General features: G+C 44.5%; 1 protein-coding gene across 1 annotated transcript in view; it reads left to right on the forward strand.

Annotated features, from left to right (window-relative positions):
* SMYD1 (SET and MYND domain containing 1) overlaps positions 1-25,874 on the forward strand; it is a 52,485-nt gene extending 26,611 nt beyond the window's left edge. The window contains exons 4-9 of the mRNA XM_064268818.1: positions 977-1,107; positions 12,384-12,573; positions 18,760-18,852; positions 21,767-21,930; positions 22,462-22,630; positions 24,220-25,874. Of these exons, the coding sequence (XP_064124888.1) occupies positions 977-1,107; positions 12,384-12,573; positions 18,760-18,852; positions 21,767-21,930; positions 22,462-22,630; positions 24,220-24,378 (906 nt within the window). The 3' untranslated portion in view covers positions 24,379-25,874. The remainder of the gene's footprint in view (positions 1-976; positions 1,108-12,383; positions 12,574-18,759; positions 18,853-21,766; positions 21,931-22,461; positions 22,631-24,219) is intronic.
* The last annotated feature ends 490 nt before the right edge of the window (positions 25,875-26,364 follow it).

Here is a 26,364-nt window from a genome sequence, read left to right on the forward strand (position 1 = left end):
ACTCCTCCAACATCTACAGCAAATAGCCATTTGGGTGCGTAAATGTATAAAACCAAAAAAACCCCAACCTGTTGCTGTCGAGTCGATTCTGACACTTAGCAACCCTATAGGACAGAGTAGAACTGCCCCCACAGGGTTTCCAAGGAGTGGCTGGTGGATTTGAATTGCTGACCTCTTGGTTAGCAGTTGAGTTCTTAACCACTGAGCCACGAGCGCTCCATAAATGTATATACATATCTTTATGAAATTGTATATAGTACGTGTGCATATATATAAAAAGGATAAATTTGTATGCAGTTATTAATGTATTCTAGGTTATATTTATTCTTATGTATTTTTCATAACGGAGCAGAGATTTGGAAACTGTTCCTTAAGGAAAAGAAAATCGATTGAGAAGTAAAAACCACTTGCCTTGCCTTGCGTTGTAGAATAAACGTTAGATGTTGCACTTCTCAGATTTGAAAGTTGTGAGCAGGAAGCGTAAAACTATCCACCAGAGACAAAATAATCGCAAAGAAATACCAATTTTATTTTATGAGCGGCTACAAGGGTTGTGGGTGAGGTGGCAAAAGAAGCAGGGGAGAGACAGGCAGACACACACACACACAAACACGTACACACACACACACACACACACACACACACACCCCAAGCCATATACTTAGGAAGACTTATGAGGCCAGATGCAGAGAAAGGGAGAGATGTCTCAGAACCAGTGTTCCCATGTCTGGCCTTTTTAGAATACAGCCACTGACACCTTTCAAGGTGGTGTTGCATTTTTTTCACAAATGTGGTACTTCCCTGTGCTACTAATCTCGTGGGTCATTTGGAATCTTGAAGAGATTCAGAGTCTCTAAGCATCTCCAGGGCAAGACTGGGTCTACTGTTTTGTTGTTTTTAGCTCCTTTCAACAGTCTGGATGGTGTTCTGTCCCTGGATTAAGTCTAATAAGTCTCTTGTCTTTTCCTCTGGGAAGATTAACTGCAATGGCTTTACTCTCAGCGACCAGAGAGGCCTGCAGGCAGTGGGTGTGGGCGTCTTCCCCAACCTGGGTCTGGTGAACCACGACTGTTGGCCCAACTGTACCGTCATATTTAACAACGGCAAGTGAGTATGTGTTTACCTGGGGGTGGTGTGGTGGGAATGGAGACACTTCATGGTGTTTTCTCCACTTGACTTAAACTGAAGACAAACTGAACTAGCAGGGATTTCAAATGTGTAGCAAATAGGAATCTCATTTTAGAATAATCGTGAATGGGAGGAAGGTAATGAGGATAGCAAGTAATCCTACATGGGTTAGTCCCGAGTATCTGCATGGTTTTGAGGCTACCTCTAACCACCATTTTACAACTTCAGGCCTGGGATTATCTACCGAGAGATCCTTTCAGATCAGCACTGAATGGGAAGGGGCCTGGCAGAGCACATCAGTCAAGGTCCCAGTAGGAAACAGGAAGCACACACGCTCAAAGGGGTTTACCAGGAGAGAATTTAACAGAGAGTTCAATGAAGAGACAATTTACAGACTGTGGACACAACTCAAGGAACCAACAAGGAATGGTGAATGGCCAGGGTCTAGCGCAGCCTGAGACTGTTACCACTTCTAGACCTGAGGGGCAAGTGGAGGAAGCGCTGTTATTGCAGCTGGTGAGAGCCAGAGTGGTGTGAGGGGGGCTGCTCAGTAGGAGCTGTGACTGTAGAGAAACCAGCCACAGCCAGAACCATGGAGGGGCAGAGAGGAGCTGGGGGAGGAAATACCCTGACCTCTCTTGCCTTCTACCTTCTGATCTCCCATTGCCTGAACCCCAATAGAAGCCAGAGGGCAAAGGAACCTGGGTGCTCTAGCCCTCAGAGGCACAGGTCAGGAGAAGAAGAGCAAAGAATGGCTCTTGGGGGCACAAATGGAGAAAACCAGCAAATGGGATGAGCCCCTGGTTGTCCACGGCTCAGGCAAGGGAGATCTGGAGGAACAAGGCCGGAGCAATATTATTTCTTTTGCTCTTAGAAACACGCTGTCATGACAGACGCAACCTGTCTCTGAGCCATTGACAATGAGCAGGTCTCTGCCCCAAATTTCCAGGAAGTCAAAGACAATAGCTTCTGGTTTTCAGCTGAGAACAAGGCTAAACCCCAGTGTAGCAAGAACTGTGATCTCCCTTTTCTTTCCTATTTCTGAAAGCAGGAGCCTACAGCAGGCTCTGAAGCAACCGAGAAAGTCTCTCAGCATGGGGAGTATATTTTGGATACAGGTTATAATCGTTTCCCAGCATTTCTGGTTCCTTTCCCGAGCCCCACTGGCCTGGACCTCATGGGGTCTTCCCCAGAAGGCTTGTTGTCTGGGCTCAGCCTGGTTGGTAGAGAGGGTCCAATTCAGGTGTATAAAGGGCGAGTTTTCCTAGGTGCCATCCCACTAAGTGGTGGTGACCCAGGGTGCCATCTGTCACTACAACTAATAACCACAGGACCTGGGCACCTGTTCTTTAGATCATCTCTGGTGCCCGCTCTGGCTTCTTTGTGCCTACTAATTTAGAGCTTCTGCATTCTACCTGAGCTTCTCGGCTGATGGGCAAAAGAAGGTGACGTTGCAGTCACTGTCCAGTTGTCTGCTACAGTGGAAAGAATCCTGGACAGGGTGTGAGGAGCTCAGTTCTAAAAGTAACAACTTTCACATACTGTTTGTATGACCTGGACTCCCTGTGTGGTGCAGATGGTGTAAGCACTCGACTACTAACTGAACGGTTGGTGGTTTGAACCCACCCAGAGGCACCGTGGAAGAAAGGCCTGGAAATCTGCTTCAGGAAGGTCACAACCTTGAAAACCCTCTGCCACACATGGGGTCTCCATCAATTGGAATCAACTCGATGGCAACTGTGTTTTTTTTTTTTTGCTTGTTTGTTTACTTGTATGACCTAACCTGTCTCCATACAGAGTTCAGACTTTCCTCAAGGTGGACATCAAAAGAGGCAACACTTATCCTTCAGGATGGCAGGATAATAACATCCCATACGTATTTTAGCACTCTGCTTTTAAATGCATTGTCTCGTGACAGTCTCATTACCAGGTTACAGATGAGAAGGCTGAGCCCAGGGAAGTGAAGTAACTTGCTCAGGGCTGAGTACCTTTGAACCCAGAACTTCTCATTGCAAATCCAGTGCACTTTCTGCTATACCAGGCTGCGTCTTGTCCCATGAGCCCAGTTGGAAGGTGCTGGGATAAAGGATGTTGGGGTGGCCAAAGCTTTGTTTGCTTAACGCAGAAAGCTGTGTACTTTCGCTAGCTATACTGAATTAGCCAGTTGTAATGATTTCCGTTCGGATGTCTGTTTTGTCTTTCAGTCATGAGGCAGTGAAATCCATGTTTCACACCCAGATGAGGTGGGTCAGTCCTTTCAAGCACCCCTGCTCCTCTGACCCATCTCCTTCATTGCCTGGTTTGCTGAGGCCACCCTGTCCGGAAACTCCTTGGCCGCCATCTGTCTGTGATGTTCTTCGGAGTCCCAGAGTCTCGTCTTTGCTGACTGGTGCATTTTTTAATGCATTTCAATTAATCATCTTGTTCCTCACCCCCACACACCACTCGCTCTGCCTCGCTTACTTTGCTCCCTTTCTGCCCCTGCTTTCACACCTCACTTTTCCCTCTCCTCCAAACCTGAAGCATGAAAGCCCCTTCTCATACACATCATCTTAGTAAAGCCTACATCGTCCTCTAAGGCTGCCTACCATGAAAGTAGACTGTTGATATTACTGACCTACTAACAGACTGTGTGTTTGTTCATAACCGCCAACGTCTCACCCAGGCTAGGTTCTGAAAACAGCACCAACAACTGATACTTTTTGATAAATATTTATTCACAGAATTCTGTTTACTGCTTCTTGCCAACTGTGAATTAGTGGTTTAGGTTAGATTTTATGTTTGGCTTTTCTTAGACAACCACATGACCCCAGACTGGTCTTTTTCTCAGGCTGGTCTGGAGAGCACGTGAAGTGGTTTTTGGATTAAAAATAAAAGACTGTGTGGGAGTTTGGGGTAGGAACACTCAGTGCATCTGTGTTTGTGTTGGTGTGCCTCATGCCTTTGGATGGTTCATGTCCTCTCATGGGCCTGGGTTCCAGATCTGCAGAGCGAAGGTCAGGATGAGAGGGTCTCTAGGGACCTTCCTAGCCCTAAGTCTTGGTGTCTCTGCTCTGTTCTAACCTCTGCAAGGACTACTTAAATCAGGGGCTTGGTTGTGGATCAATTAGCTGAATTATAGAATTGCAGACTGTCAGAGGTGGAAGAAGGAGCCCTAGTGCACAGTGGTAAAGTACTTGGCTGGTGTCTGAAAGGTCGGTGGTTCAAATGCACCAGCGACTCAGCAGCAGGAAGATGTGGCAGTCTGCTTCCGTAAAGATTTCAGCCTAGGAAACCCTATAGAGAAGTTCTACTCTGTTCTGTAGGGTTGCTGTGAGTCAGAATCGACTCCATGGCATACAACAGCAGATATGGAAGGGACCTAAGGCCCAGGATGGGGAAGCTGCTCCTCCAAGATCCAAAGCTGGTTGGACGGAGGGCCAGGGCTAAATCCTCACCTCCCGACTCCTTCTTTAGCGCCCTTTCCATGGTGGTCCCCTTTCATCTCCTAGTCCCCAATTCCAGGTAAGGTAAAAGCGGGGCATACACATGGACATTTTTTTCATATTTAAGTGATTTTAAATTAATTTGATTTTCAAAATTCTCTAGCACCACTGAAATAATTTGAGACACCCTGAGACAAGGTAAGAATTGATGAAGTAAAAGAACTGAACAGAAGATTTCAAAGGGCGGCTAAAGAAGAAAAAGTATTATAATGACATGCGCAAAGAGCTGGAGATGGAAAACCAAAAGGGAAGAACACACTCGGCGTTTCTCAAGCTGAAAGAACTGAAGAAAAAATTCAAGTCTCAAGTTGCAATAGGGAAGGATTCTATGGGGAAAATATTAAACAATGCAGGAAGCATCAAAAGAAGATGGAAGGAATACATAGAGCCATTATACCAAAAAGAATTAGTCGATGTTCAACCATTTCAAGAGGTGCCATATGATCAGAAACTGATGGTACTGAAGGAAGAAGTCCAAGCTGCTCTGAAGGCATTGGCAAAAATAAGGTTACAGGAATTGATGGAATGTCAATTGAGATGTTTCAACAAACAGATGTAGCTCTGGAGGTGCTCACTCGCCTATGCCAATAAGTAGGGAAGACAGCTTCCTGGCCAACTGACTGGAAGAGATCCATATTTATGCCTATTCCCAAGAAAGGTGATCCAACTGAATGTGGAAATTATAGAACAATATCATTAATATCACAGGAAAGCAAAATTTTACTGAAAATCATTCAAAAACGGCGGAAACAGTATATTGACAGGGAACTGCCAGAAATTCAGGCGGGTTTCAGAAGAGGACATGGAACCAGGAATATCATTGCTAATGTCAGATGGATCCTGGCTGAAAGCAGAGAATACCAGAATGATGTTTACCTGTGTTTTATTGACTATGCAAAGGCATTTGACTGTGTGGATCATAACAAACTATGGATAACATTGCGAAGAATGGGAATTCCAGAACACTTAATTGTGCTCATGAGGAACGTTTACGTGGATCAAGAGGCAGTTGTTCGGACAGAACAAGGGGATACTGACTGGTTTAAAGTCGGGAAAGGTGTACATCAGGGTTGTATTCTTTCACCATACCTATTCAATCTGTATGCTGAGCAAATAATCCAACAAGCTGGACTATATGAAGAAGAACGGGGCATCAGGATTGGAGGAAGACTCATTAACAACCTGCGTTATGCAGATGACACAACCTTGCTTGCTAAAAGTGAAGACGACTTGAAGCACTTCCTAATGAGGATCAAAGACCACAGCCTTCAGTATGGATTACACCTCAACATAAAGAAAACAAAAACCCTCACAGCTTGACCAATGAGCAACATCATGATAAACGGAGAAAAGATTGAAGTTGTCAAGAATTTCATTTTGCTTGGATCCACAATCAACAGCCATGGAACCAGCAGTCAAGAAATCAGAAGACGCATTGCATTGTGTAAATCTGCTGCAAAGGACCTCTTTAAAGTTTTGAAGAGCAAAGATGTCACCCTGAAGACTAAGGTGCACCTGACCCAACTCATGGTATTTTCAATTGCATCATATGCATGTGAAAGCTGGACAATGAATAAGGGAGACCGAAGAAGAATTGATGCCTTTGAATTGTGGTGTTGGAGAAGAATATTGAATATACCATGGACTGCCAAAAGAATGAACAAATCTGTCTTGGAAGAAGTACGACCAGGATGCTCCTTAGAAGCAAGGATGGCGAGACTGTGTCTTACATACTTTGGACATGTTGTCAGGAAGGATCAGTCCCTGGAGAAGGACATCATGCTAGGCAGAGTACAGGGTCAGCGGAAAAGAGGAAGACCCTCAATGAGGTGGATTGACCCAGTAGCTGCAACAGTGAGCCCAAGCATAACAACGATTGTAAGGATGGCTCAGGACCAGGCAGTGTTTTGTTCTGTTGTGCATAAGGTCGCTATGAGTCGGAACCGACTCGATGGCACCTAACAACAACAACATGATGGTAAGCAAAGCTCCTGGAAGTTCTAGCCCAGTTAGCCATTGAGTCACTGCTGAGTGAAGGTATGTCACTGTGGTGTGCTGCTCTGTAAAAGGGGCTAGTGGAGGCAGGATTGCTTACTTAGCCTACCAGGGCCAAGCGTCAGAGATCCATACTCAATACTGGGCCAGGAGTTGCTCACATGGAACTGTTTAGGACATTACCCATTGCCATTGAGTTGATTCCGACCTACAGCAGCCCTACAGGACAGAGGAGAACTGCCCTCTAGGGTTTCCAAGACAATAATCTTTACGGAAGCAGACTGCCACATCTTTCTGCTGTGGAGCGGCTGGTAGGTTCAAATTGTTGATCCTTCAGTTAGCAGCCGAGTGCTTAACCACTGCACCAAGCAGGACTTCTTATTTAGGAAATTAATGGAGCCCTAAAAAGCAAGAGTTTTGATGCGCCTCTTTTCCTGTGCAATGCGTGCCCAGGAGGCTGACCGAAAACAACCAGGGGAGGTCAGTATGCTGTGAAGCATAAATGGCACTTTAGTTCTAATCTTGCCTCTGTTGCCAAAGTGCGGTGGGACATTCACCTCTCTGGGCATCAGCATTCTCATCTGTGAATTGGGCAGATTGGCTCTCTGCAACTTGGACTTGTTAACTGCTGTCAGGCCAATTCATGGTGACCCCATGCACAAGAGGATCAAGCCGTTGTGATCCATAGTGTTTTCTTTGGCTGATTTTCAGCAGTAGATTGCCAGGCCTTTCTTCCTAGTCTATCTCAGTCTGAAAGCTCTGCTGAAACCTGTTCGGCATCATAGCAACACACAAGCCTCCACTGACAGTGGTGGGTGTGCATGAGATGCTTTGGCTGGGAATCAAACCCAGGTCTCCTGCATGAAAGGCGAGAATTCTACCACTGGACCCCCACGGTCCCCGCAGCTTGGGCATACTTGCATCCTAAGCAGAGCTGTGAATGGACTTACCATGGCCCTCCTGGCCCTCTTGCACTTCATCACGTCAGTAACAATTGCTACCAAAAATTGGGGTGGTGAAGAAAGGAAAGAAGGAACAGAAGATGAGCAGACACTTCCTTTGTTGTTTTTATTACTATTATTACATTTGGCAGGCATGCCAGTGTATCCACTTTGGGGGAAAGTTTTTTTGGCTTTTGTCAGGACCCATCCCTGGAGCAAAAGGTTAGGTAAGACTCTCGAAGCCCAATTTATCACTCTGTGCCTCAGTTTTCCATTTGTGTCATATGCAGAATAAAGCCTGTCATGCTTTAGACACAGTGGATCATTATTATTTTAAAATAACTACCTTCAGAATGTGGTGCGACCATCACCACTATTTATTTACAGAACTTTTTCATCATCTGTTATGGATTGTATTCTGTCCCCCAAAATACGTGTCGTAAATCCTAACCTCTATGCCTGTGATTATAATTCTATCGGGAAACAGGTTGTCTTTCTTATGTTAATGAGGCAGGATTAGTGTAGTGTGTATCTTGAGTCAATCTCTTCTGAGATATAAAAGAAATTAAACAAGCAAGGGAAAGAAGCAGAGATGTGGGAAGACAGATGCTAAGCCACATGAAGATGGCCCAGGAGCAGAAGCCAGAAGAGAGAAGGACCTTCCTCCAGAGCCGAGAGAGAGATAGAAAGCCTTCCCCTAGAGCTGGCAACGTGAATTCAGACTTCTAGCCTCCTAAACTGTGAGAAAAGAAATTTCTGTTTGGTAAAGTCACCTGCTTTGGTATTTCTGTTACAGCAGCACTGGGTGACTAAGACATCACCCCAAATGTACACTCTGTATCCATTCAGCAACAACCATGAGGTAAGGTTTTTTAACCTTAAATGGGCACCTTAGATGCCAGGACCTCATGTCACCACCATTCAGCTGTTGCTTGCTCCATTGTCACCTTAGAGCATGTGGAAGAGGGCTGCCTTTGAGGGGACCCTTCTGTGGTACTGAACTCTTGGCCTGCCTTTCTGGAAGGTAAGATAAATGACTGCTGGTCTCTCTGCAGATGCTTACTCTCCGTATCCCTCTGCATCCTGCCACTTACTGTCTGTGTGAGGATTTCTCACTGGGCAGTAAGGCCCAGGACCCTGGGAAGACAGGACCGCAATTTGTGATCAAGCTCGTGGGGCTTATCACCTGTTTCTTCAGCTGCCTAGCCTTGGGGGTGGAAGGTGCATGTCGTGGGCCCCAGGGCTGTTCTCCACTTGTGTGGCTTCACTGGATGTCTTAGTGGGCTTTGTCTTTAGCATGTTCTGTACCTATCCCATGGTAAGGTGGGTGGTGTTGCTGCTGGAGGTAATTGGAGGATGAAGTCTTGGTTGTAAGGGACTTGAAATGCCATCTGTTCTTGGTAGATACCTTCAACCAGAAAACCTCGTCTCCCCAAAAACACAAAGGTAAACCATGCAGCAGGCTAATAGAGCCAGCCTTTAACTATTTGCTTAACTGTTTGCACTACCCAGGGACTCCGTAGGTGGTACAACAGGTTTGCGCTTGACTACTAACTGAAAGACTGATGGATCAAACCCATGCAGGGTGCTGTCTTAGTTATCTAGTGCTGTTATAACAGAAATACCACAACTGGATGGCTTTAACAAAGAGAAATTTATTCTCTCACAGTCTATTAGGCTACAAATCCAAATTCAGGGCATCAGCTCCAGAGGAAGGCTCTTTCTCTGTTGGCTTTGGAGGGAGGTCCTTGTCTTCAGTCTTCTAGTCTAAGGGCTTCTCTGTGCAGGAACCTCGGGCCCAAAGGATGTGCTTTGCTCTTGGTGTTTCTTTCTTGGTGGCATAAGGTCCCTGTGTCTCTCTGCTCACTTCTCTCTTTTATATCTCAAAAGAGATTGGCTTAAGACACAATCTAATCTTGTAGATTTCATCCACATAACTTCCGATAATTCATCTCATTAACATCATAGTGATAAGATTTACAACACATAGGGAAATCACATCAGAGGACAAAATGGTAGAAATCTTACCATGGTGGGAATCATGTCCTAGCCAAATGAATATACATATTTTAGAAGGACACAATTCAATCCATGACAGGCATCTTGGAAGAAAGGCCCTGCAACCTACTTTTGTAAAGATTACTGCCAAGAACACCCTATGGAGCAGTTCTGCTCTGTAACACATGGGGTCACCATGAGTAGATATGGACTGAATGGCAACAGGTTTGGTTTTCTCCTTTTGGTTTAAGCATATGTCTCCTCACCTAATACAGGCCTGAACTTGACTGAGCACTGAATAACAACATTTGACCAAAGGTTAAGTTAAAAACAAAAAAAAAACCAAACCCATTGCTATTGAGTTGATTACAACTCTACCGGACAGAGTAGAACTACCCCATAAGGTTTCCAAGGAGCACCTGAAGAGAGGACTTAAAAGACAAAGCCTGACAGAATCGGCCATGGTTGGGGTAACTAAATGTATGCTTCTCAGAGAGTGGCTCCCAAACTAACCAGAAATGATTTTTGAATCTTCTTTAGTTTGAGGTTTCTGCATTATTAGGTCTCTCTCCCTTTGTTACAATCAGTAGTTGGACATACAAGGACAGTTTTAGGCAGAGAAGCTCTGTATGATTTTATGACCAAGGCACCCTTTTACCAGGAGTCTATGTGAGCTGATTTCAAAGGGATTAATTGAATTAGTTGATGTTCAACCATTTCAAGAGGTGGCATATGATCAGGAACCGATGGTACTGAAGGAAGAACTCCAAGCTGCTCTGAAGGCATAGGTGAAAAACAAGGCTCCAGGAATTGATGGAATATCAATTGAGATGTTTCAACAAATGGATGCAGCACTGGAGGTGCTCACTTGTCTATGCCAAGCAATTTGGAAGACAGCTTCCTGGCCAACTGACTGGAAGAGATCCGTATTTATGCCTATTCCCAAGAAAGGTGATCCAACCGAATGTGGAAATTATAGAACAATGTCATTAATATCACATGCAAGCAAAATTTTGATGAAGATCATTCAAAAATGGCTGAAGCAGAACTGCCAGAAATTCAGGGCGGTTTAGGACGTGGAACCAGGGATATCATTGCTAATGTCAGATGGATACTGGCTGAAAGCAGAGAATACCAGAACGATGTTTACCTGTGTTTTATTGACTATGCAAACACATTCAAGTGTGTGGATCATAATAAATTACGGATAATATTGCAAAGAATGGGAATTCCAGAACACTTAATTGTGCTCATGAGGAACGTTTACATAGATCAAGAGGCAGTTGTTCGGACAGAAGAAGGGGATACTGATTGGTTTAAAGTCAAGAAAGGTGTGCATCAGGGTTGTATTCTTTCACCATACCTATTCAATCTGTATGCTGAGCAAATAATCCAAGAAACTGGACTATATGAAGAAGAACGGGGCATCAGGATTGAAGGAAGACTCATTAACAACCTGCGTCATGCAGATAAGACAACCTTGCTTGCTGAAAGTTAAGAAGCCTTGAAGCACTTCCTAATGGAGATCAAAGACCACAGCCTTCAGTATGGATTGCACCTCAACATGAAGAAAACAAAAATCCTCACAACTGGATCAATGAGCAACATGATAAACGGAGAAAAGACTGAAGTTGTCAAGGATTTCATTTTACTTGGATCCACAATCAACAGCTATGGAAGCAGCAGTGAAGAGATCAAAAGACGCATTGCATTGTGTAAATCTGCTGCAAAGGACCTCTTTAACGTGTTGAAGAGCAAAGATATCACCTTGAAGACTAAGGTGCGCCTGACCCAAGCCATAATATTTTCAATCGCATCATGTGTGTGTGAAAGCTGGACAATGAATAAGCAAGACTGAAGGAGAATTGACACCTTTGAATTGTGGTGTTGGTGAAGAATATTAAATATACCCACGGACTGCCAGAAGAACAAACAAATCTGTCTTAGAAGAAGAACAACCAGAATGCTCCTTAGAAGCAAGGACAGCGAGACTGTGTCTTACATACTTTGGACATGTTGTCAGGAAGGATCAGTCCCTGGAGAAGGACATCATGCTTGGCAGAGTACCACGTCAGTGGGAAAGAGGAAGACCCTCAATGAGGTGGATTGACCCAGTGGCTGCAACAATGGGCTCAAGCATAACAAGAATTGTAAGGATGGCTCAGGACCGGGCAGTGTTTCCTTCTGTTGTGCTTAGGGTTGCTATGAGTTGGAACAAACTCAACGGCACCTAACAACAACAACAATTGAATGGAGCAGATTTGATTGTAATAATGAGTAAAGTGGAATTATTTGGAAAACTACTCTTTAGGTCATATTTCCCTATTTTTTTTTTTTTTGGTGGGGATGGGAGTTTTCTCCAGGGCTTCAAACCAGCTCATTCTGGTTTGAACCGCTCCTGAGAATTTGCATTTCTAACAAGTTCCCATGAAGTTATACAGAAGAATCACCTGGGGATCTTGTTAAAATGTAAATTCTGATTCAGTATATCAGGCTAAGTGCTATGGCTGCTAATCAAAAGGCTGGCAGTTTGAATGCACCAGGCACTCCTTGGAAACCCTTTGGGGCAGTTCTACTCTGTCCTGTAGGGTTGCTATGAGTCAGAATTGACTTTCTGGCAATGGATTGTTTTTTTGAAGTCGGGGGTGGGGGGGGTGGGGTGGGGTGGAAATGCAAATTCTCAGCAGGGGTTCAAACTGGAACATACTGGTTCAAAGCCCTGGTTTTCTCAAAGTGCTAGTGGAAGTTGCTGTCTTTGAGACTCTGCTCCCTGAAACCTGGGAATTCTCTTCGGTAGCCCTGGACTTCATTTTTCTTTCCTTTTACTCTGCTCCAGGATTGAGCTCCGGGCCCTGGGCAAGATCTCAGAAGGAGAGGAGCTGACAGTGTCCTATATCGACTTTCTCAATCTCAGCGAAGAACGTAAGAAGCAACTGAAGAAGCAGTACTACTTTGACTGCACCTGTGAGCACTGCCGGAAAGGGCTGAAGGATGACCTCTTCCTGGGGGTGAAAGATGACCCAAAGGTACACACAGCCCCACTACTTAGGTTTTTGTGACTATCTCTCAAGGAGCAAGTCAAGGGTAGATTTCCTAGCTAATAAGTACCCCCCTGTCCACTGGTTTCCCCAGAAGACCATCCCCTAACATGGTATGGTGGACACAACACTACAGATAGGTCCCAGCTGGTGTCCTGCTGTCACCACTTAACAGGCATTTAAGTTTGGGGACGTTACTCAGTTTTCTCATCTACAAGGTAGAAATTAAGGCACCTGCTACAAAGGGCTGTTATGGGAATTAAACAAGATGATGTACGTGAAGTGGCTGGCATATACATTTTTGTTCGTCTCCTTGTCCCTCTGTAGGCTAGGTAAGGCTGAGAATTTCAGATACTGAGTTCACATGGGCAAAGAAATTTGTTGTCTGGTTATCACAAAGGCATCTCTAGTCCCACAGAGGTGGGCAGTATGGAGATCTGACACGGTTCAGGTTGGTTAATATCATTGACTTCTGAGTAGCTATTGCCTGGTTGATGGTGAGACCATTTAGCAGTTGTGCTCCAGAGGAAGGGAGGGGGAAGCTAGTTGAGTGCTTCTATCTGACTGACATGGAAGTTTCAATCTGCCATGGCACACCCAAATATGCTTCTAGATTAACCTAACAACTTCTGCATGCTATGAGTGGCCAGATAATCACCTCTGGTTAGAGCGAAGGCTGCAAGGAAAAGTGACTTCTCAGTACAGATGCTGGGACCCCTGTCATGCCTTCAGCACTCAACGGTGTCAATGCTGACGTTCAGATAACACTACTCCCTTACATAACTCATCTCTCCCTTGCATCTCCTGGCTATCCTAGACATTACCTTTTTGTCACTACTTATTTTTATTCTTAATATGTAATATTTTTTTCACCCTTTGACCAGGCAGTTTTAGTCCTAAGAATTTATCCTGTAGATATACTTGCATGTGCACAAAGTTACAAGCATAGTCAGTCTCTATCCACCTAGAAGTAGGAGAAGGAAGCTATGACCAATAGGTCGGTGATGGCCTGGGATGGAGAAATTGAGAGTTATCCCTCTCAGGCAGGAGACAAAGCAGTTGGGACCCAAGGATTAATATGTTCTCTATAGGAACAACCTCCTTTTCATAGAATCAAAGGTTCTGTATTCCAGTAAGTGTGCAAAGCACTGAGCACAGCACCATGGGAGCTACCGAGAATAATCTACTGGGTCCACCCTCACCCTGGCCTTTCAAAACCTATGGGATAGTATGTCTTTGCAAGGCAGCCAGCTTTCTCTCCTGGCTCTTGACCCTGAGTATCTATTTTATATCTTGCCACCATCACCACTTAATTTTTTTGTTAAGAGGCCAGCCCCTTTTTCCTCCCTCCCAAAATTAAATCAAACAATCCTGTAGTCATTTCTCTGAACCTTTCAGTGTTTACCTGGTGGGTTCAATGGTTAATTCAGTGACATTTGCCTTTATTTCCTTCACTTTAGCTATGTTTTTACCAGCTGGAGACAGCATGCCCGAGTCTCTGTCTGAATTGCAGAGTGGAGTTCTCTCCAGATAGAAAAGATTGATGGCCTCTGATTGAACGTACCTGGATTCGAAACAGCGAATTTCTATTCCTCTTATGTCAAACTGGATTTCTCTTAAAATAACTCCAAATAAAAATGACTCAACCTAAAAAAATGAGCACAAAAAGATACTAAGAAGGTCATTATAACGTAGTAGAAAGAATAATGGAAAAAGAATTAGGAGGCTCGGAGGTCTAGCTCTGGCTATGACCTTAAATATCTGAGCTTGGACAAGTCTGCCTTTTGGGCCTCAGTTTCCTGATCTGTAAGGAAGTCAGGGAGTTGGACTTTTTTTTTTTTTAATTGTGCTTTAGGTGGAACTTTACAGAGTATATTAGTTTCTCATTCAAAAATGTATCCACACATTGTTTTGTGACATTGGTTGCTGGACTAGCTTTTTAATGGTTCTTTCAAGCTGGACTATCTATGACGTCATTACAGGTGTTTTTCTTTATAATGTTTTACCCCAGCCTCATAAGCTCCCCTGGGTACACTAGCATTTCTGACTCATCCCCAAACCTTCATTTGGCATCAAAATCTTTCCTGGCTCCTTAACGTATATATGTGTAAACCTGGATAAAAATAAAAACCAAATTTTTTAAAAATGAGAAAATAACACCAAAATTTTAAACATTTCCCTCAATTGTAGCTTTGGGTTCTGCTGGTTTAGGTTGTTTAGATTTTTCTTTTTCTCTCTCTCCAGCCTTCAGCCATGGTTTTCACAATAGAAAGCAGCCAGTTTTTTAAAGCTGGGGAGCTACATCTCCCTTTCATCCTTCCCCTCCTTTTCTGGTCCTTCCCTTACCCCCTTCTCTGCCCCTTCCTTCTCTGACTCCTCCCAGGTCCTCTTCTGGTCCCTCCCTTTCCCCTTTTTTTCCTCTGTCTCCTCCTTCTCTCCCCTTCCTCTGGCTCCTCTTTTCCTTCTCTGACTCCTCTGTATTCCCTCCTCAGCTCCTCCCCTTTCTCCTTTGATTCCTCTCCCTTCCAGTTCTTTCTCTGGTCCCCCTTTCCATCCTCCTTGGCTCCTCCCCTTCCTTCTCAAACCCCTCCCTCTCCCAGGTTATCCTGTGGTTCCTCTTTCTCTCCATACTTCTGTGCTCCTCCCCTCCTTCTCTGACTCCTCCTCCCAGGTTATCCTGTGGTTCCTCTTTCTCTCTGTCCTCCTTGGCTCCCCCCCCCCCCCGCTTCCTTCTCTGACTCTTCCCTCTCCCGTTCCTCATCTGGCTCCTACCTCTCCCCCTGGGCTCCTCTCTCCTCCTCCTCTTTGTTTCACTTCTATGTATTTTGAGGCTCTTGAAGAAGAGGAGCCTGTCCTTAAAAGGTCTCTTGAATCCTGTCTGCTGATCAGAAGGTTACTCTAAAAAGCAAAGAAAGCCAACCGGAACAGCCCCATTTTCTTTCCCAGGAAAGGGTTGTATCTTGGTTTCCTAATGCTGCTGTAACAGGTACTGTAAGTGGGTGGTTTTAAGAAACAGAAATTAATTTTCTCACAGTTTAGGAGGCTAGAAGTCTGAATTCAGGGCACCAGCGCTAGCAGAAGCCTTCTTGTCTCTGTCAGACGTGGGGAACGGTCCTTGTCTCTCTTCAGCTTCTGTTCCTTCGTTCCTTGGCAATCTTCACGTATCCTGGCATCCATCTTCCCCCTTCTGTGATTGCTTGCTTCTGCGCCCAGTCCGCTCTTTTTGTATCTTCAAAGTGATTGGGTTTAAGACACACCCTACACTGACATAACAAAGAAAAGCATATCCCAAATCTCCAGGTATACGGGTTAGTATTCCAACATGTATTTTTTTTTGGCGGGGGGGTTGGTATTCAATTCAATCCATAATGGCATTTTTAGCTTTGTCTACAGGTTATGCTTCTTAATCAACAAGCTTTCAGTGAGGCTGTTTTGGGAACCTTGGCAGTTGCCTCCTTTAAAAATTTTGATTTACTTCTAAAGCTTAAAGTGACACTCTTCCTTATGACATCAAATTGAGAAAGATTTTTGTTAACGAATAACTGTTTGTTATCCTCCCAATCTACCTTGCAAGCCACTCCAGAAGATTCATTAAGAATTTTGAGTTTTGAAGATCATGGGACTTAGAGTAGATCAGAAACAATAAGCATGAACTAGATGTCGTTTTATGAGCCCTTACTGGGCAACAAGCTTTGGGTGAAACGCGAAACGTTGGTTTGACAGATTGATGGTTCACCTCTGTACCACCATCATAGAGGTCAGCATAATCTGGCAAGCCGTGGACCTACTCTTGCTAATGCTTTTGAATCAAATGGACTTAGTTAAGCAGATATTCATTGAAATGACTTATCTGAAATAAAGAAGTGATCCGAGTTAACAGAGGGCTAAACAGTACTCTGGGACTTGATGGTGGCAATATGGGCCACACAGTGCATGGTAGGAAGGCAGCCGGAATTCACAACCAAATCAAAGGTCTAGGCAAAGGTTAAGTCAGGTGTGAGGCTGGCAAGCAGCAGTGAGAGCATTGTTGATTGAGCATTGATGCAAGGAGAAGTGAGAGCACTGATTGATTGTTGGGGTTAGGCCATGGAACAAGTACAGATAGACATGCAGAAGAAATCCAGGGCGGCCCAGAAGAATACAGAATGGTATGGAAACAAGGATAGTCAAAATTGTTGGTATGGTCAAGAACTCTGCAGAAGCCAAAGTAGGCGAGGGAGCAGAGGAACACGTATCATGCTCCCTTCCTTAGAAGATCCTGCCCTGAAGCAAGCTGTCCTGGCTAGGGTTTCCTTATACCTCTTGCAGACGGACACCTATTGCAGAACTGGCCCAGGTCAGCTGGGAGACTGAGGGAAGATCCTGACCTTCATCTGTTTTAGCTTCTTGTAGCTGCCAGCAATCCTTGGTGTTTTTGAGCTTATAAATGCATCTGTGTCTTTCATCTGTCTTCCTCTTCCCCCTGTGTGTCTGTATGCCTATTCTGCTCTTTTTTTATTTTTAATTTTATTTATTTTGTTCTTGTTGAGATATTCTGCTTTTTTGATAACTCAGAAGTGATTAGATTTAGAACCCACCCAACTCTGCCATGACCTCATTAACATACCAAAAACCCCAAACCTGTTGCCATTGAGTCGATTCCAACTCATAGTGACCCTATCGGACAGAGTAGAACTGTCTCATAGGGTTTCCAAGGACCACCTGGTGGATTCAAACTGCCAATTTCTTGGTTAGCAGCCATAGTTCTTAACCACTGTGCTACCAGGGTTTCCCTTCTTGATGTAACAAATGAAAATTCCTATTTCCAAAAGGGTCATATTTACAGGTACAGGAATTAGGATTTCAACACATGTTTTGGGGAGACACAACTCAATCCATAACAATACATGTCTGTAGCTTCCTTAACTATGTGAAAATATATTTCTGTTCTTTAAAGCCACCCACTTGTGCTATTTTTTGTTATGAAAACTAAGTAATTAAGACAAGTATGGTATTATTCCAGTTAGAAAAATATTTGATCCTATTGACATATGCATACATGCATGTGTACATACATATAGAACTAAAATTTAGCCAGCACACACTTATAAGGCCATACTGACATACTAGTGGTTGATGAGCAGTGTCTAGTCTGTACCAACTGTTAAATATTTTACATATCATTACTGTATATATGCATAGGAAAATGCTCCTCAAAATTTAGCTGTAGTCATCTTTGGATGGGTGGGGGTGTGGTTCTGGGGATTTTTCTCCATACTTTTCCATGTTGTTTAAATTTTTTTTTACAGCTTGTATATGCCAATATACATTAAATTAGAGTTTCAGAAAAGAGCTTTTGGTTTGAATAAGCATAGCAAGCAAACATCTCCTTTGGATTTTGAGAAACTTGGCATTTTTTCTTGGAAAAATGGTGCCGTTACAGGGATTGGCTACTTAATTATGGTCCCGCCTAGCTACAAATATCATAACCCTGTTTTTGTTTTTGTTTTTTTTTGACAAGATCACTAGACTGCTTACGCAAATGCAATGAATCTAGATTTCACAGAGACATTTGACCAGTTCTCTCGTGATAGCCTTTTCGCCAAGACAGGGAGATCTGGGCTGGATGCTAAGACACTTGGAAGGGTTTGAATGATCGTAACCACAAGGGCCTCCTTTCATGAGCTCCGGTTTCAACTGGAGTAGGATTTGGGGGTCAAGCTCTCAGCCTCTGTCCTCACCCTGTGCTGGCCAGTATTTAAATCAATGACTTGGGTGAAGACAAAAATGCCAGAACGTAACTGTGGAATGTGTGGTTGACTTGAAACCAAGAGGAAGAATGGCAAATATTTTAGTGAGAACCAGAATCCAAAATGCGAGAGAAGACACAACAAGGGTCAATGTCAGGTTCTGCACTGGCCCCAAAGCCCAGGCATGAGCACAGGGTAGGGATGACTGGCTGGCAGCAAGGCTCTGGGGCTTGGCCCATAGGAAAGGCAACAGGAGTCACAAGTATGATGAGGGAACTGGAAAAGCTATTGGGATTTTGAGCAGCATTTGCATAAACGAAGCATTCAGGATGAGGAAAGCATTAATCTCGTACTACATTGAATTTCAAAGATGGCAGCTATTAAAAAATGGAGTGAGTAGCCTCATGATGAGGTCTTCAACTCAGTGTCTCTCTCCCCTTCCCAGCCTTCTCAGGAAGTGGTGAAGGAGATGATACAGCTCTCCAAGGATACACTGGAAAAAATTGACAAAGCTCGCTCTGAGGGTTTGTACCATGAGGTAAAAAAAAAAAAAATTTTTTTTTTTTTTTGCAGGAGGTGGTGTTGGGGAGGAGGGTAGAAAGGCTCTTGAGCAAGGGAGGGGAATGAGATGAGAATAGGGAAGCTTCCAATCAAGCCCTTTATCTGAATACAACCTTTGCTTAAGACTGTGACTCTTCTTAACCCTTAAACCTTTAATACCTCTTGGGGATGTGTTCTTAATGACTCTTTAGCCCACTGATACTGGGTCTGAGGAGAGCAAAGGTGGCCTGACAGACAGACCTGGGGACCTGTGATATCTCAACTTGGCATCAGAGGTGGCAGAATGGAGACTGCAGTGAGAGTGAGAGGGAGTTCCTTGCTCTTGCATAATTGAATGCATGTCCTGGCACAGTTTCCAGTCTCCACCAACCAAGCACTCAACCCTGGCTCTAGAAGCACCAGGGGCCCTCACCCTGGCTGTACCCTAGAATTGCCTTTTAAAACTCCTGATGCCCAGACCACAACCCCGAACAATTTCACCAGAATCTCTGGGGGTGGCACCCGAGCGTCAGTATTTTTAAAGCTCTAAGGTGATTTCAAGGTACAAGCAAAGTTGAGACCCACTGCTAAACACTGACCTGTGCACCAGTTGTGTCAAATTCACCCCGGACAGCTTGTTGGGAATACAGATTCCTGTGTTTCACCCTCTTGATTTGATTCGTCCAACCTGCTACAGTACATGAGAACCCTGGATCAGTGTTATTTTTACAAGCTCTTTAAGCAGCTCTGCTGTACGGCTGGGTTTGGATGCCGCCAGCACGTGGCAGTATGGAGATTGATTTCTGTTCATTTCTGTTTTCTTTCCTTCTCTTCTTCCTCCTCCTTTACTCACTCATTCAGTGCACATTTTTGAGCTCTCACTGAGGTGGCTAACAGAAGTCATACCCCTTGCCTCAGGAGTTCTGAGTTGCATGAACAAAGTGTTATTGTACAAAATGGAAAATTTATGTCAGAGGCACGAGTTGGGAGTTGTAGCAATCGGGGGGTTCCACCGGCTTCTCTTCTCTCTTCATTTCTTCCTCTTCTCCATTCAAACAAGCTTCTTGTTGTGGCCAGGTATAGGGCTGGGTGCCGCCCCATGGGCTTAACAGGGTTGTCTTCAGGATGAATGATTACCAGCCTTCACTTTGTCATGCTTCCACCAGTTGCCTCATGGGCTTCTGGGAAAGCCTCAGAGCAAAATTAGTTCTCACTCCTTTTAGATGGAAAGAATTATGTGGTATTCAGGCCACTAGGGCAGCAGGAGAAGAGGAGGAGTACAATGAACAACTAATATGTAGAGACCATCTGACTTTGTAGGGTGCAACCTAAGCCTATGTTTACGTATGAATCAGCCTGGGCAGCCTCACTCCAAGCTAAATGGGGTCAGGCCCATCTTATTTCTCACCAGACCCAATGCAGCTGCCTCCCCTTGGGTCTCCCAGCCTCCTGGGAGCTTCTGTCTCTGCTGATTCATCTTGTACACTGGAGAAGCAAGGAAGATTGTCCAACCTCACTGTACATGAGAACCACCCAGGGGCTTACAAATAATGGATGCCAGGGTCCCTCCGCCAGATATTTGGTATCAGTTGGTCTAGGATGGGGTCCAGACATCAGTGTTTTTAAAAGCTCTCTAGATGATTCCAGCGTGTAGCCAGGGCTGCAGATCACTGGTATGGTGGCTAAGAACACAAGCCATGGAGCTAAACTGCTTGGTTTGAATCCTTGCCCCATTGCTCACTACCTATGTGACTTTGGCAAAGTACTTACCTTCTTTGTGCTTCAGTTTCATCTGGTAAAATGAGGATCTTAGTAATATCTACCTCGTCACACTGTTGTGAGAGTAAGCATATATATATTTGCTTACTCTCACAACAATGCAACAAGGTAGTATTACCAAGATAGATATATATAATACATATGTTAATAATACAGCTGACATGGAAGAGTAAGGAGTTTTCACATAATTCAGTAGGAGCAGGGAGCTGTGAAAGTTGTATATATACACACACATAAGTGCAAACATGTATATACATACACACATATATATGTACACACATACATAGATATATAGCTTTCATAGCTCCCTACTCCTACTGAATTATGTGAAAACTCTTTACTCTGCCATGTCAGCTGCATCTCTCACTTTTCTCTGTCCCATTCCTACTTCTTAGACAAATCAGACCATTTTTTATTCAAGTCACATTCCTGTGCTTTCCCACCTCTGCCAGCAATCTCCTCCCACTTAAAAGAATAAGTGTTCAATGTCATTGTCTTAGGCTGGCTATTCTAGAGAAGAAAAACCAGTAAAGTGTATAAATATCTGTATATAGAGATTTATATCAAGGAAATGGCTCACGAGGTTGTAGAGGCTTGAATGTCCCAAATCTGTAGGTCCGGCTGGATGCCTCTCCTGATTCACGTAGCTGCAGGGCTGCTGAACCCAAGATCAGCAGGTCAGAGAGCAGGGCTCTTGCTCACAGGCTGGGAAGATCGATGAATCCCAAGACTGGCAGGCAAGATGGCTGGTAAGTTGCTAGCTCAAGTCCCGAGAACCGGAGGTCAGACGAACAGGAGCCAGCTGCAGGACCCAAAGCTAGCAAAAGCCCACAAGCCTTTCCAGAAAGTCCACTTATATTTGATGCAGTTTCCCCAAGGAAACTCCCTTTCAACTGATTGGCTACTCACAGCATGTCCCATCATGGAGGTGATCACATTATATCAAATCTCATGATGGATGTGATCACATTATCAAATGACTGCAAAACTACATCATAACTGCCAAACTACTGAGAATCATGGCCTGGCCAAGTTGACATGCAACCTTAATGATCAGTCATGATGCTCTGATATGTGACTTAAGCATGTGTTCTGGGGCACTGATAATGGACAGAGCCTGTGTCTCATTGTAGGTGGTGAAATTATGCCGGGAGTGCCTGCAGAAGCAGGAGCCAGTGTTTGCGGACACAAACCTCTACACGCTGCGGATGCTGAGCATTGTTTCAGAGGTCCTGTCTTACCTCCAGGCCTTTGAGGAGGCTGCGGACTATGCCAAGAGGATGGTGGATGGCTATATGTAGGTGACAATCCTGGGTCTCAGACAGACTATGAAAGTGTGTTTGTTTCAGGGATGGCAAACACATGGCACACATGTTACCACCGCCCTCCTGCACCACAGCAGGCATCAGTGATTGGTTATGGTTTTCTTTATTAATGAGCATTTTTACCATGGCGGTCCAAGTAGCAATGACCAAACAATCAGGGTTGGCACCTGAGATGAAACCTAATCGTCATCTTGGTCTTTCTCAGGTCCTTCAGCTCCCATATCACTTAAGTAGTATCTTAATTTCCTTAAGGCTAAGTCCAGCTTGATTTTATGTATTTTGAAAGAGTTTTCTCCCTTAACAATCAACACAGGAAATCCTTTCATTTTGTACGTACTGTCTGAAGAAGTAGTGCTTCTATCATCAGGATGCAGCTGCCTCACAAGCTGGTGGGAGGAGTAGGTGGACTTAATCAACGAGGGCGCTTTACAAATTGTCAAATGCTGTGCAGACGTAAGGGCAGTTGGGATTATGCACTATGATTATTTGCTATGTCCCTACAGGAAGCTCTACCACCATAACAATGCCCAACTGGGCATGGCCGTGATGCGGGCAGGGCTGACAAACTGGCATGCTGGTAACATTGAGGTGGGGCACGGGATGATATGCAAAGCCTACGCCATTCTCCTGGTGACACATGGACCCTCCCACCCAATCACCAAGGACTTAGAGGCAAGTAGCATCTTGGACCTGGGCTCTCGCTACCTGCTCTGCTCTTGAGGGTGAGAGTTAGGCTTCAGGTAGATTTTACTTTAGGAAAGCCCACAGATTGCCAGCCAGACAAGAAAGGGATTTAGAAGTGCGATAGCTCACTTCTCCTTTTTTTTTTTTTTTTTTACATGTGAGGAAACAGAGGCCCAGGGAAGGGGAGTGAGTTGTCCATAGTCATATAGTGGGTTAATGGCAAAGCTGAAACTTGAACCCTGAACTCTGTTGTACAATGATGCCCCAAGCCTGGACTGAGAGACAATGCTGTGTGTGAGTGTATGTGTGCCCAACCATTTGCATTAGAAAGTATTCTGGGCTATACAGAGTTTGGGAGCCTTGGTTCTGGAATTGGATCACCTGGATTGAGTTCCAGCTTCACCGCTTTCTAGCTGTGTGACTTTGCCAACATTGGATGTTATGGACCTCAGACTCCTCCTCAGTAAATTGGGCTCTAAGCTCAATTAGAACCCAGGAAAATAAACGAGGGTTCTGAGCTCATAGTGTTTCAGTGAGGGTTCAACAAATTAACATTGCAAAGCTCTTAGAACAGTGCCGGCCAGGTGGTGTGGTCTCAGTAACTGATCATTTCCTTTGTGCTCTGAGGCGCTGGTTGTTTGAGTGACAGGCCTGCCCTCAGACAGTGTAGTATAGGGAAAGGGGACAGATTTTGGTGTCAGAAAATGTATTGCAAAATGGCTTTGCTAGTTAGGACTTGTGTGACCTTTTACTTCTCTTATGTGACCTTTTTCTTTTCTCATCCTCAGTTTCCTTACCTGTAAAGTGGGAAAAATCTACTAAAACAAAACAAAACCAAAAAAAACCATACTCCTTGCTGTTGAGTTGATTCCGACTCAGAGTGACCCTATAGAACAGAGTAGAGCTGCCCTATAGGTTTTGTAAGGAGCAGCTGGTGGATTCAACCTGCTGACCTTTTGGCTAGCAGCCAAGTTCTTAACCACTAGCCACCAGGGCTCCAATAATATACTAGTCCCTCAAAATTGATGTGAGGATCAAGTGAAGGGCAGAAAAGTGGAGAAGACTATGTCTAGTACATTAAGGTCATCCAAGGCAGGGACTTTGTCTATCGTGTTCCTGGCTATGTTTCCAGCCCCTTGAATGGTGCGTGGCCCTTGATAAGTATTTGTGGAAGGAACATAGACAACAAGGGCTTTCCATGTGTCACTCGCTATAGTCTTCACAACCTCTGTAAGATGCGAACAGATCTCATCCGTTTCATACAGGAGAACACCAAGGGCTGAAGTGATTAAGTCAATTTTCTAAGGTCCCACAACCAATATGTGTGGGAGCCAGGGTTCAGATCCAGGCTTTCACTTGACAGTTCCTGAGAACAGTCCCTCAAGCTACCCTCTCAAGAGCCTTACTTACCCTCACAAACACACAATGGATGAGAGTGTATGTGTCCTTTGAGGGAGGAGAGTTGAACTGGGGAGTCATTTACTCCATTATCCTTTTCAAAAAGGTCAAGGTAGGTCAAGGACCAATGTGTCCTAGGGGCATGCCACCAATGTTTATGGTGTATCTGTGTCCCACAGGCCATGCGAGTGCAGACAGAGATGGAGCTGCGCATGTTCCGCCAGAACGAGTTCATGTACTACAAGATGCGTGAGGCTGCCCTGAGCAACCAGCCCATGCAGGTCATGGCTGAGCCCAGCAGAGAGCCAGCCCCAGCCCTGTTCCATAAGAAGCAGTGAGGACCTGCCTTGTAGGGGAGTGGCAACAAAGCTGGGGAACTGGGGAGAGATTCTGGAGGCAGTGGTCTCTGGAGAGACCCTTGGTGAGGAAGTTGGGGGTAATGCTCATCCTTGTTGCTGTGAGAATGCACTGCCCTATGTTCCCCAGTGTCATTTGTGTTCAATTCAACTCAGTTCAATTTACTTTAACTCTATCCTCCTCTCCCTGGTCCCAGTCTAGACATTTTTATTGGGTACTAGACCCTGAAGATAAAAAAGCTCCAAATGTAATTGGGGAGGCAAAACATAAGCAATTAAAGTGTAGTATAATAAGTGTACAGTAAACTGGATGGAGAGAGGAAGCACAGAGGAGGGCTTGTGTGTGATGTGCAAGTGCGGTGGGCGTGTCACGGAGGACATCCTCTCTGGGATGTGGGTTCTCAGTCTCCTTCGCTAGCTCTGTTTCTCTGTGTGCCGCGATAGGTTGGCATTTCCTGGAGTTGGTTTTGCCCTTGGTTCATTCTCATCTCACTCTGCACACACTCCTTGGATGAGCTCAGCCAAGTTCTTGGTTTAATGGCCACCTTGAGACAGATGATTCTCAAATCCGTGTTATCCCACTTTGCTCCTGGGCTCCAGCCACACACATGCTCACATGTTTTGCAGGCAGATCAAACTCAGCATGGACAAATGGAACCTCTTTCTCTTTCCACAAAATCTGTTCCTCCTTAGTACACCACACAAGAACATCATGATAGGACACTAGACTTCTCCAGCCCTAGGCACTTCTAGGTTCCCTACTGCATCTTCTACTTCAGTCAAACTCAGTCACTCTTGGGTCCTTGAATGAACCATATTCTCCAGTCCCTCTTTTTGAATTTTGAAACATTCTGTCTAAAATTCCTGACAGCTGCCCAATTCCTATTCATCTGTCAACACCCAGGTGGGAAATCACCTCTTCTGTGAAGCTTTCTTTGAATGGCCGAGATTGAGCTGGCTGCCTGAGTTTCTCATGTCATCCTTAAACTCCCTATCATAACACTCCGCTCATGGCATTGTAATTACATTTTTACTTGTCTGTCTCCTCTTTCAGACTTAGTTTCTGGAGGTTGGGGGCTATATCCCTTCATTCATCTTTCTATCCCCAGCACCCAGCACAGGTCCTGGAACGTAGCTGGTACTCAGTAAGTGTTTGTTGAATGAATGGATGAATGAGCTTGCTTATCAAAGAGCAAAAGGGGCCCAAAACTGTGAATTTGCAGTTTTTATGTTATACAAGTCAATAAAACTCATTAAACCTCTGTGTTTCCAAGAAAATAGGTGTGGCTTCTTTCTTTCTGGCAATCCTTTAAGAGCAGTGTTAATAGAACGTCCTATGCTGAGAGAAATGTTTTATATTATTGCTGTCCAATACAGCAGCCACTAGCAAATGTGACTATTGAGCACGTGAAATGTGGTTAGCATAACTGAGGATCTGAATTTTTAATTTTATTGAATTTCAATTAATTTAAGTTTAAAGAGCCACATGTGGCTACTGTATTAGACAGTGCTGTTTTAGAGAGCCATTTTGGTTTAGTTTTTAAGAGCGTGGACACCAAATCTAGCTTGTTTAAGTTCATATTCCAGCTCTCCTAATGTTAGCTGTGTGGCATTGAACTGGTTATTTCACCCAGGCCTCAGTTTCCTCCTTTTTACCTACCTCATTTTTTTTTTTTTTTATGTCAGTTTGTCGTACTGTGGTTGCTTGCATGTTGCTGTCTGGCTAGAAGTTATACCACCAGTATTTCAAATATCAGCAGGGTCACTCATGGTGGACATGTTTCAGTGGAGCTTCCAGACTAAGACAGACTAGGAAGAAAGACCTGGAGTCTACTTTTGAGAAAATTGGCTGGTGAAAATCCTATGAATAGCAGTAGAACATTGTAAGATATAATGCCAGAAGATGAGCCCCTCAGGTTGGAAGGCACTCAAAGCACAACTAAGAGCTGCCTCCTCAAAGTAGAGTAG

This window comes from Loxodonta africana, chromosome 15 (genome assembly GCF_030014295.1).
Source record: "Loxodonta africana isolate mLoxAfr1 chromosome 15, mLoxAfr1.hap2, whole genome shotgun sequence".
Lineage (NCBI taxonomy): Eukaryota > Metazoa > Chordata > Mammalia > Proboscidea > Elephantidae > Loxodonta > Loxodonta africana.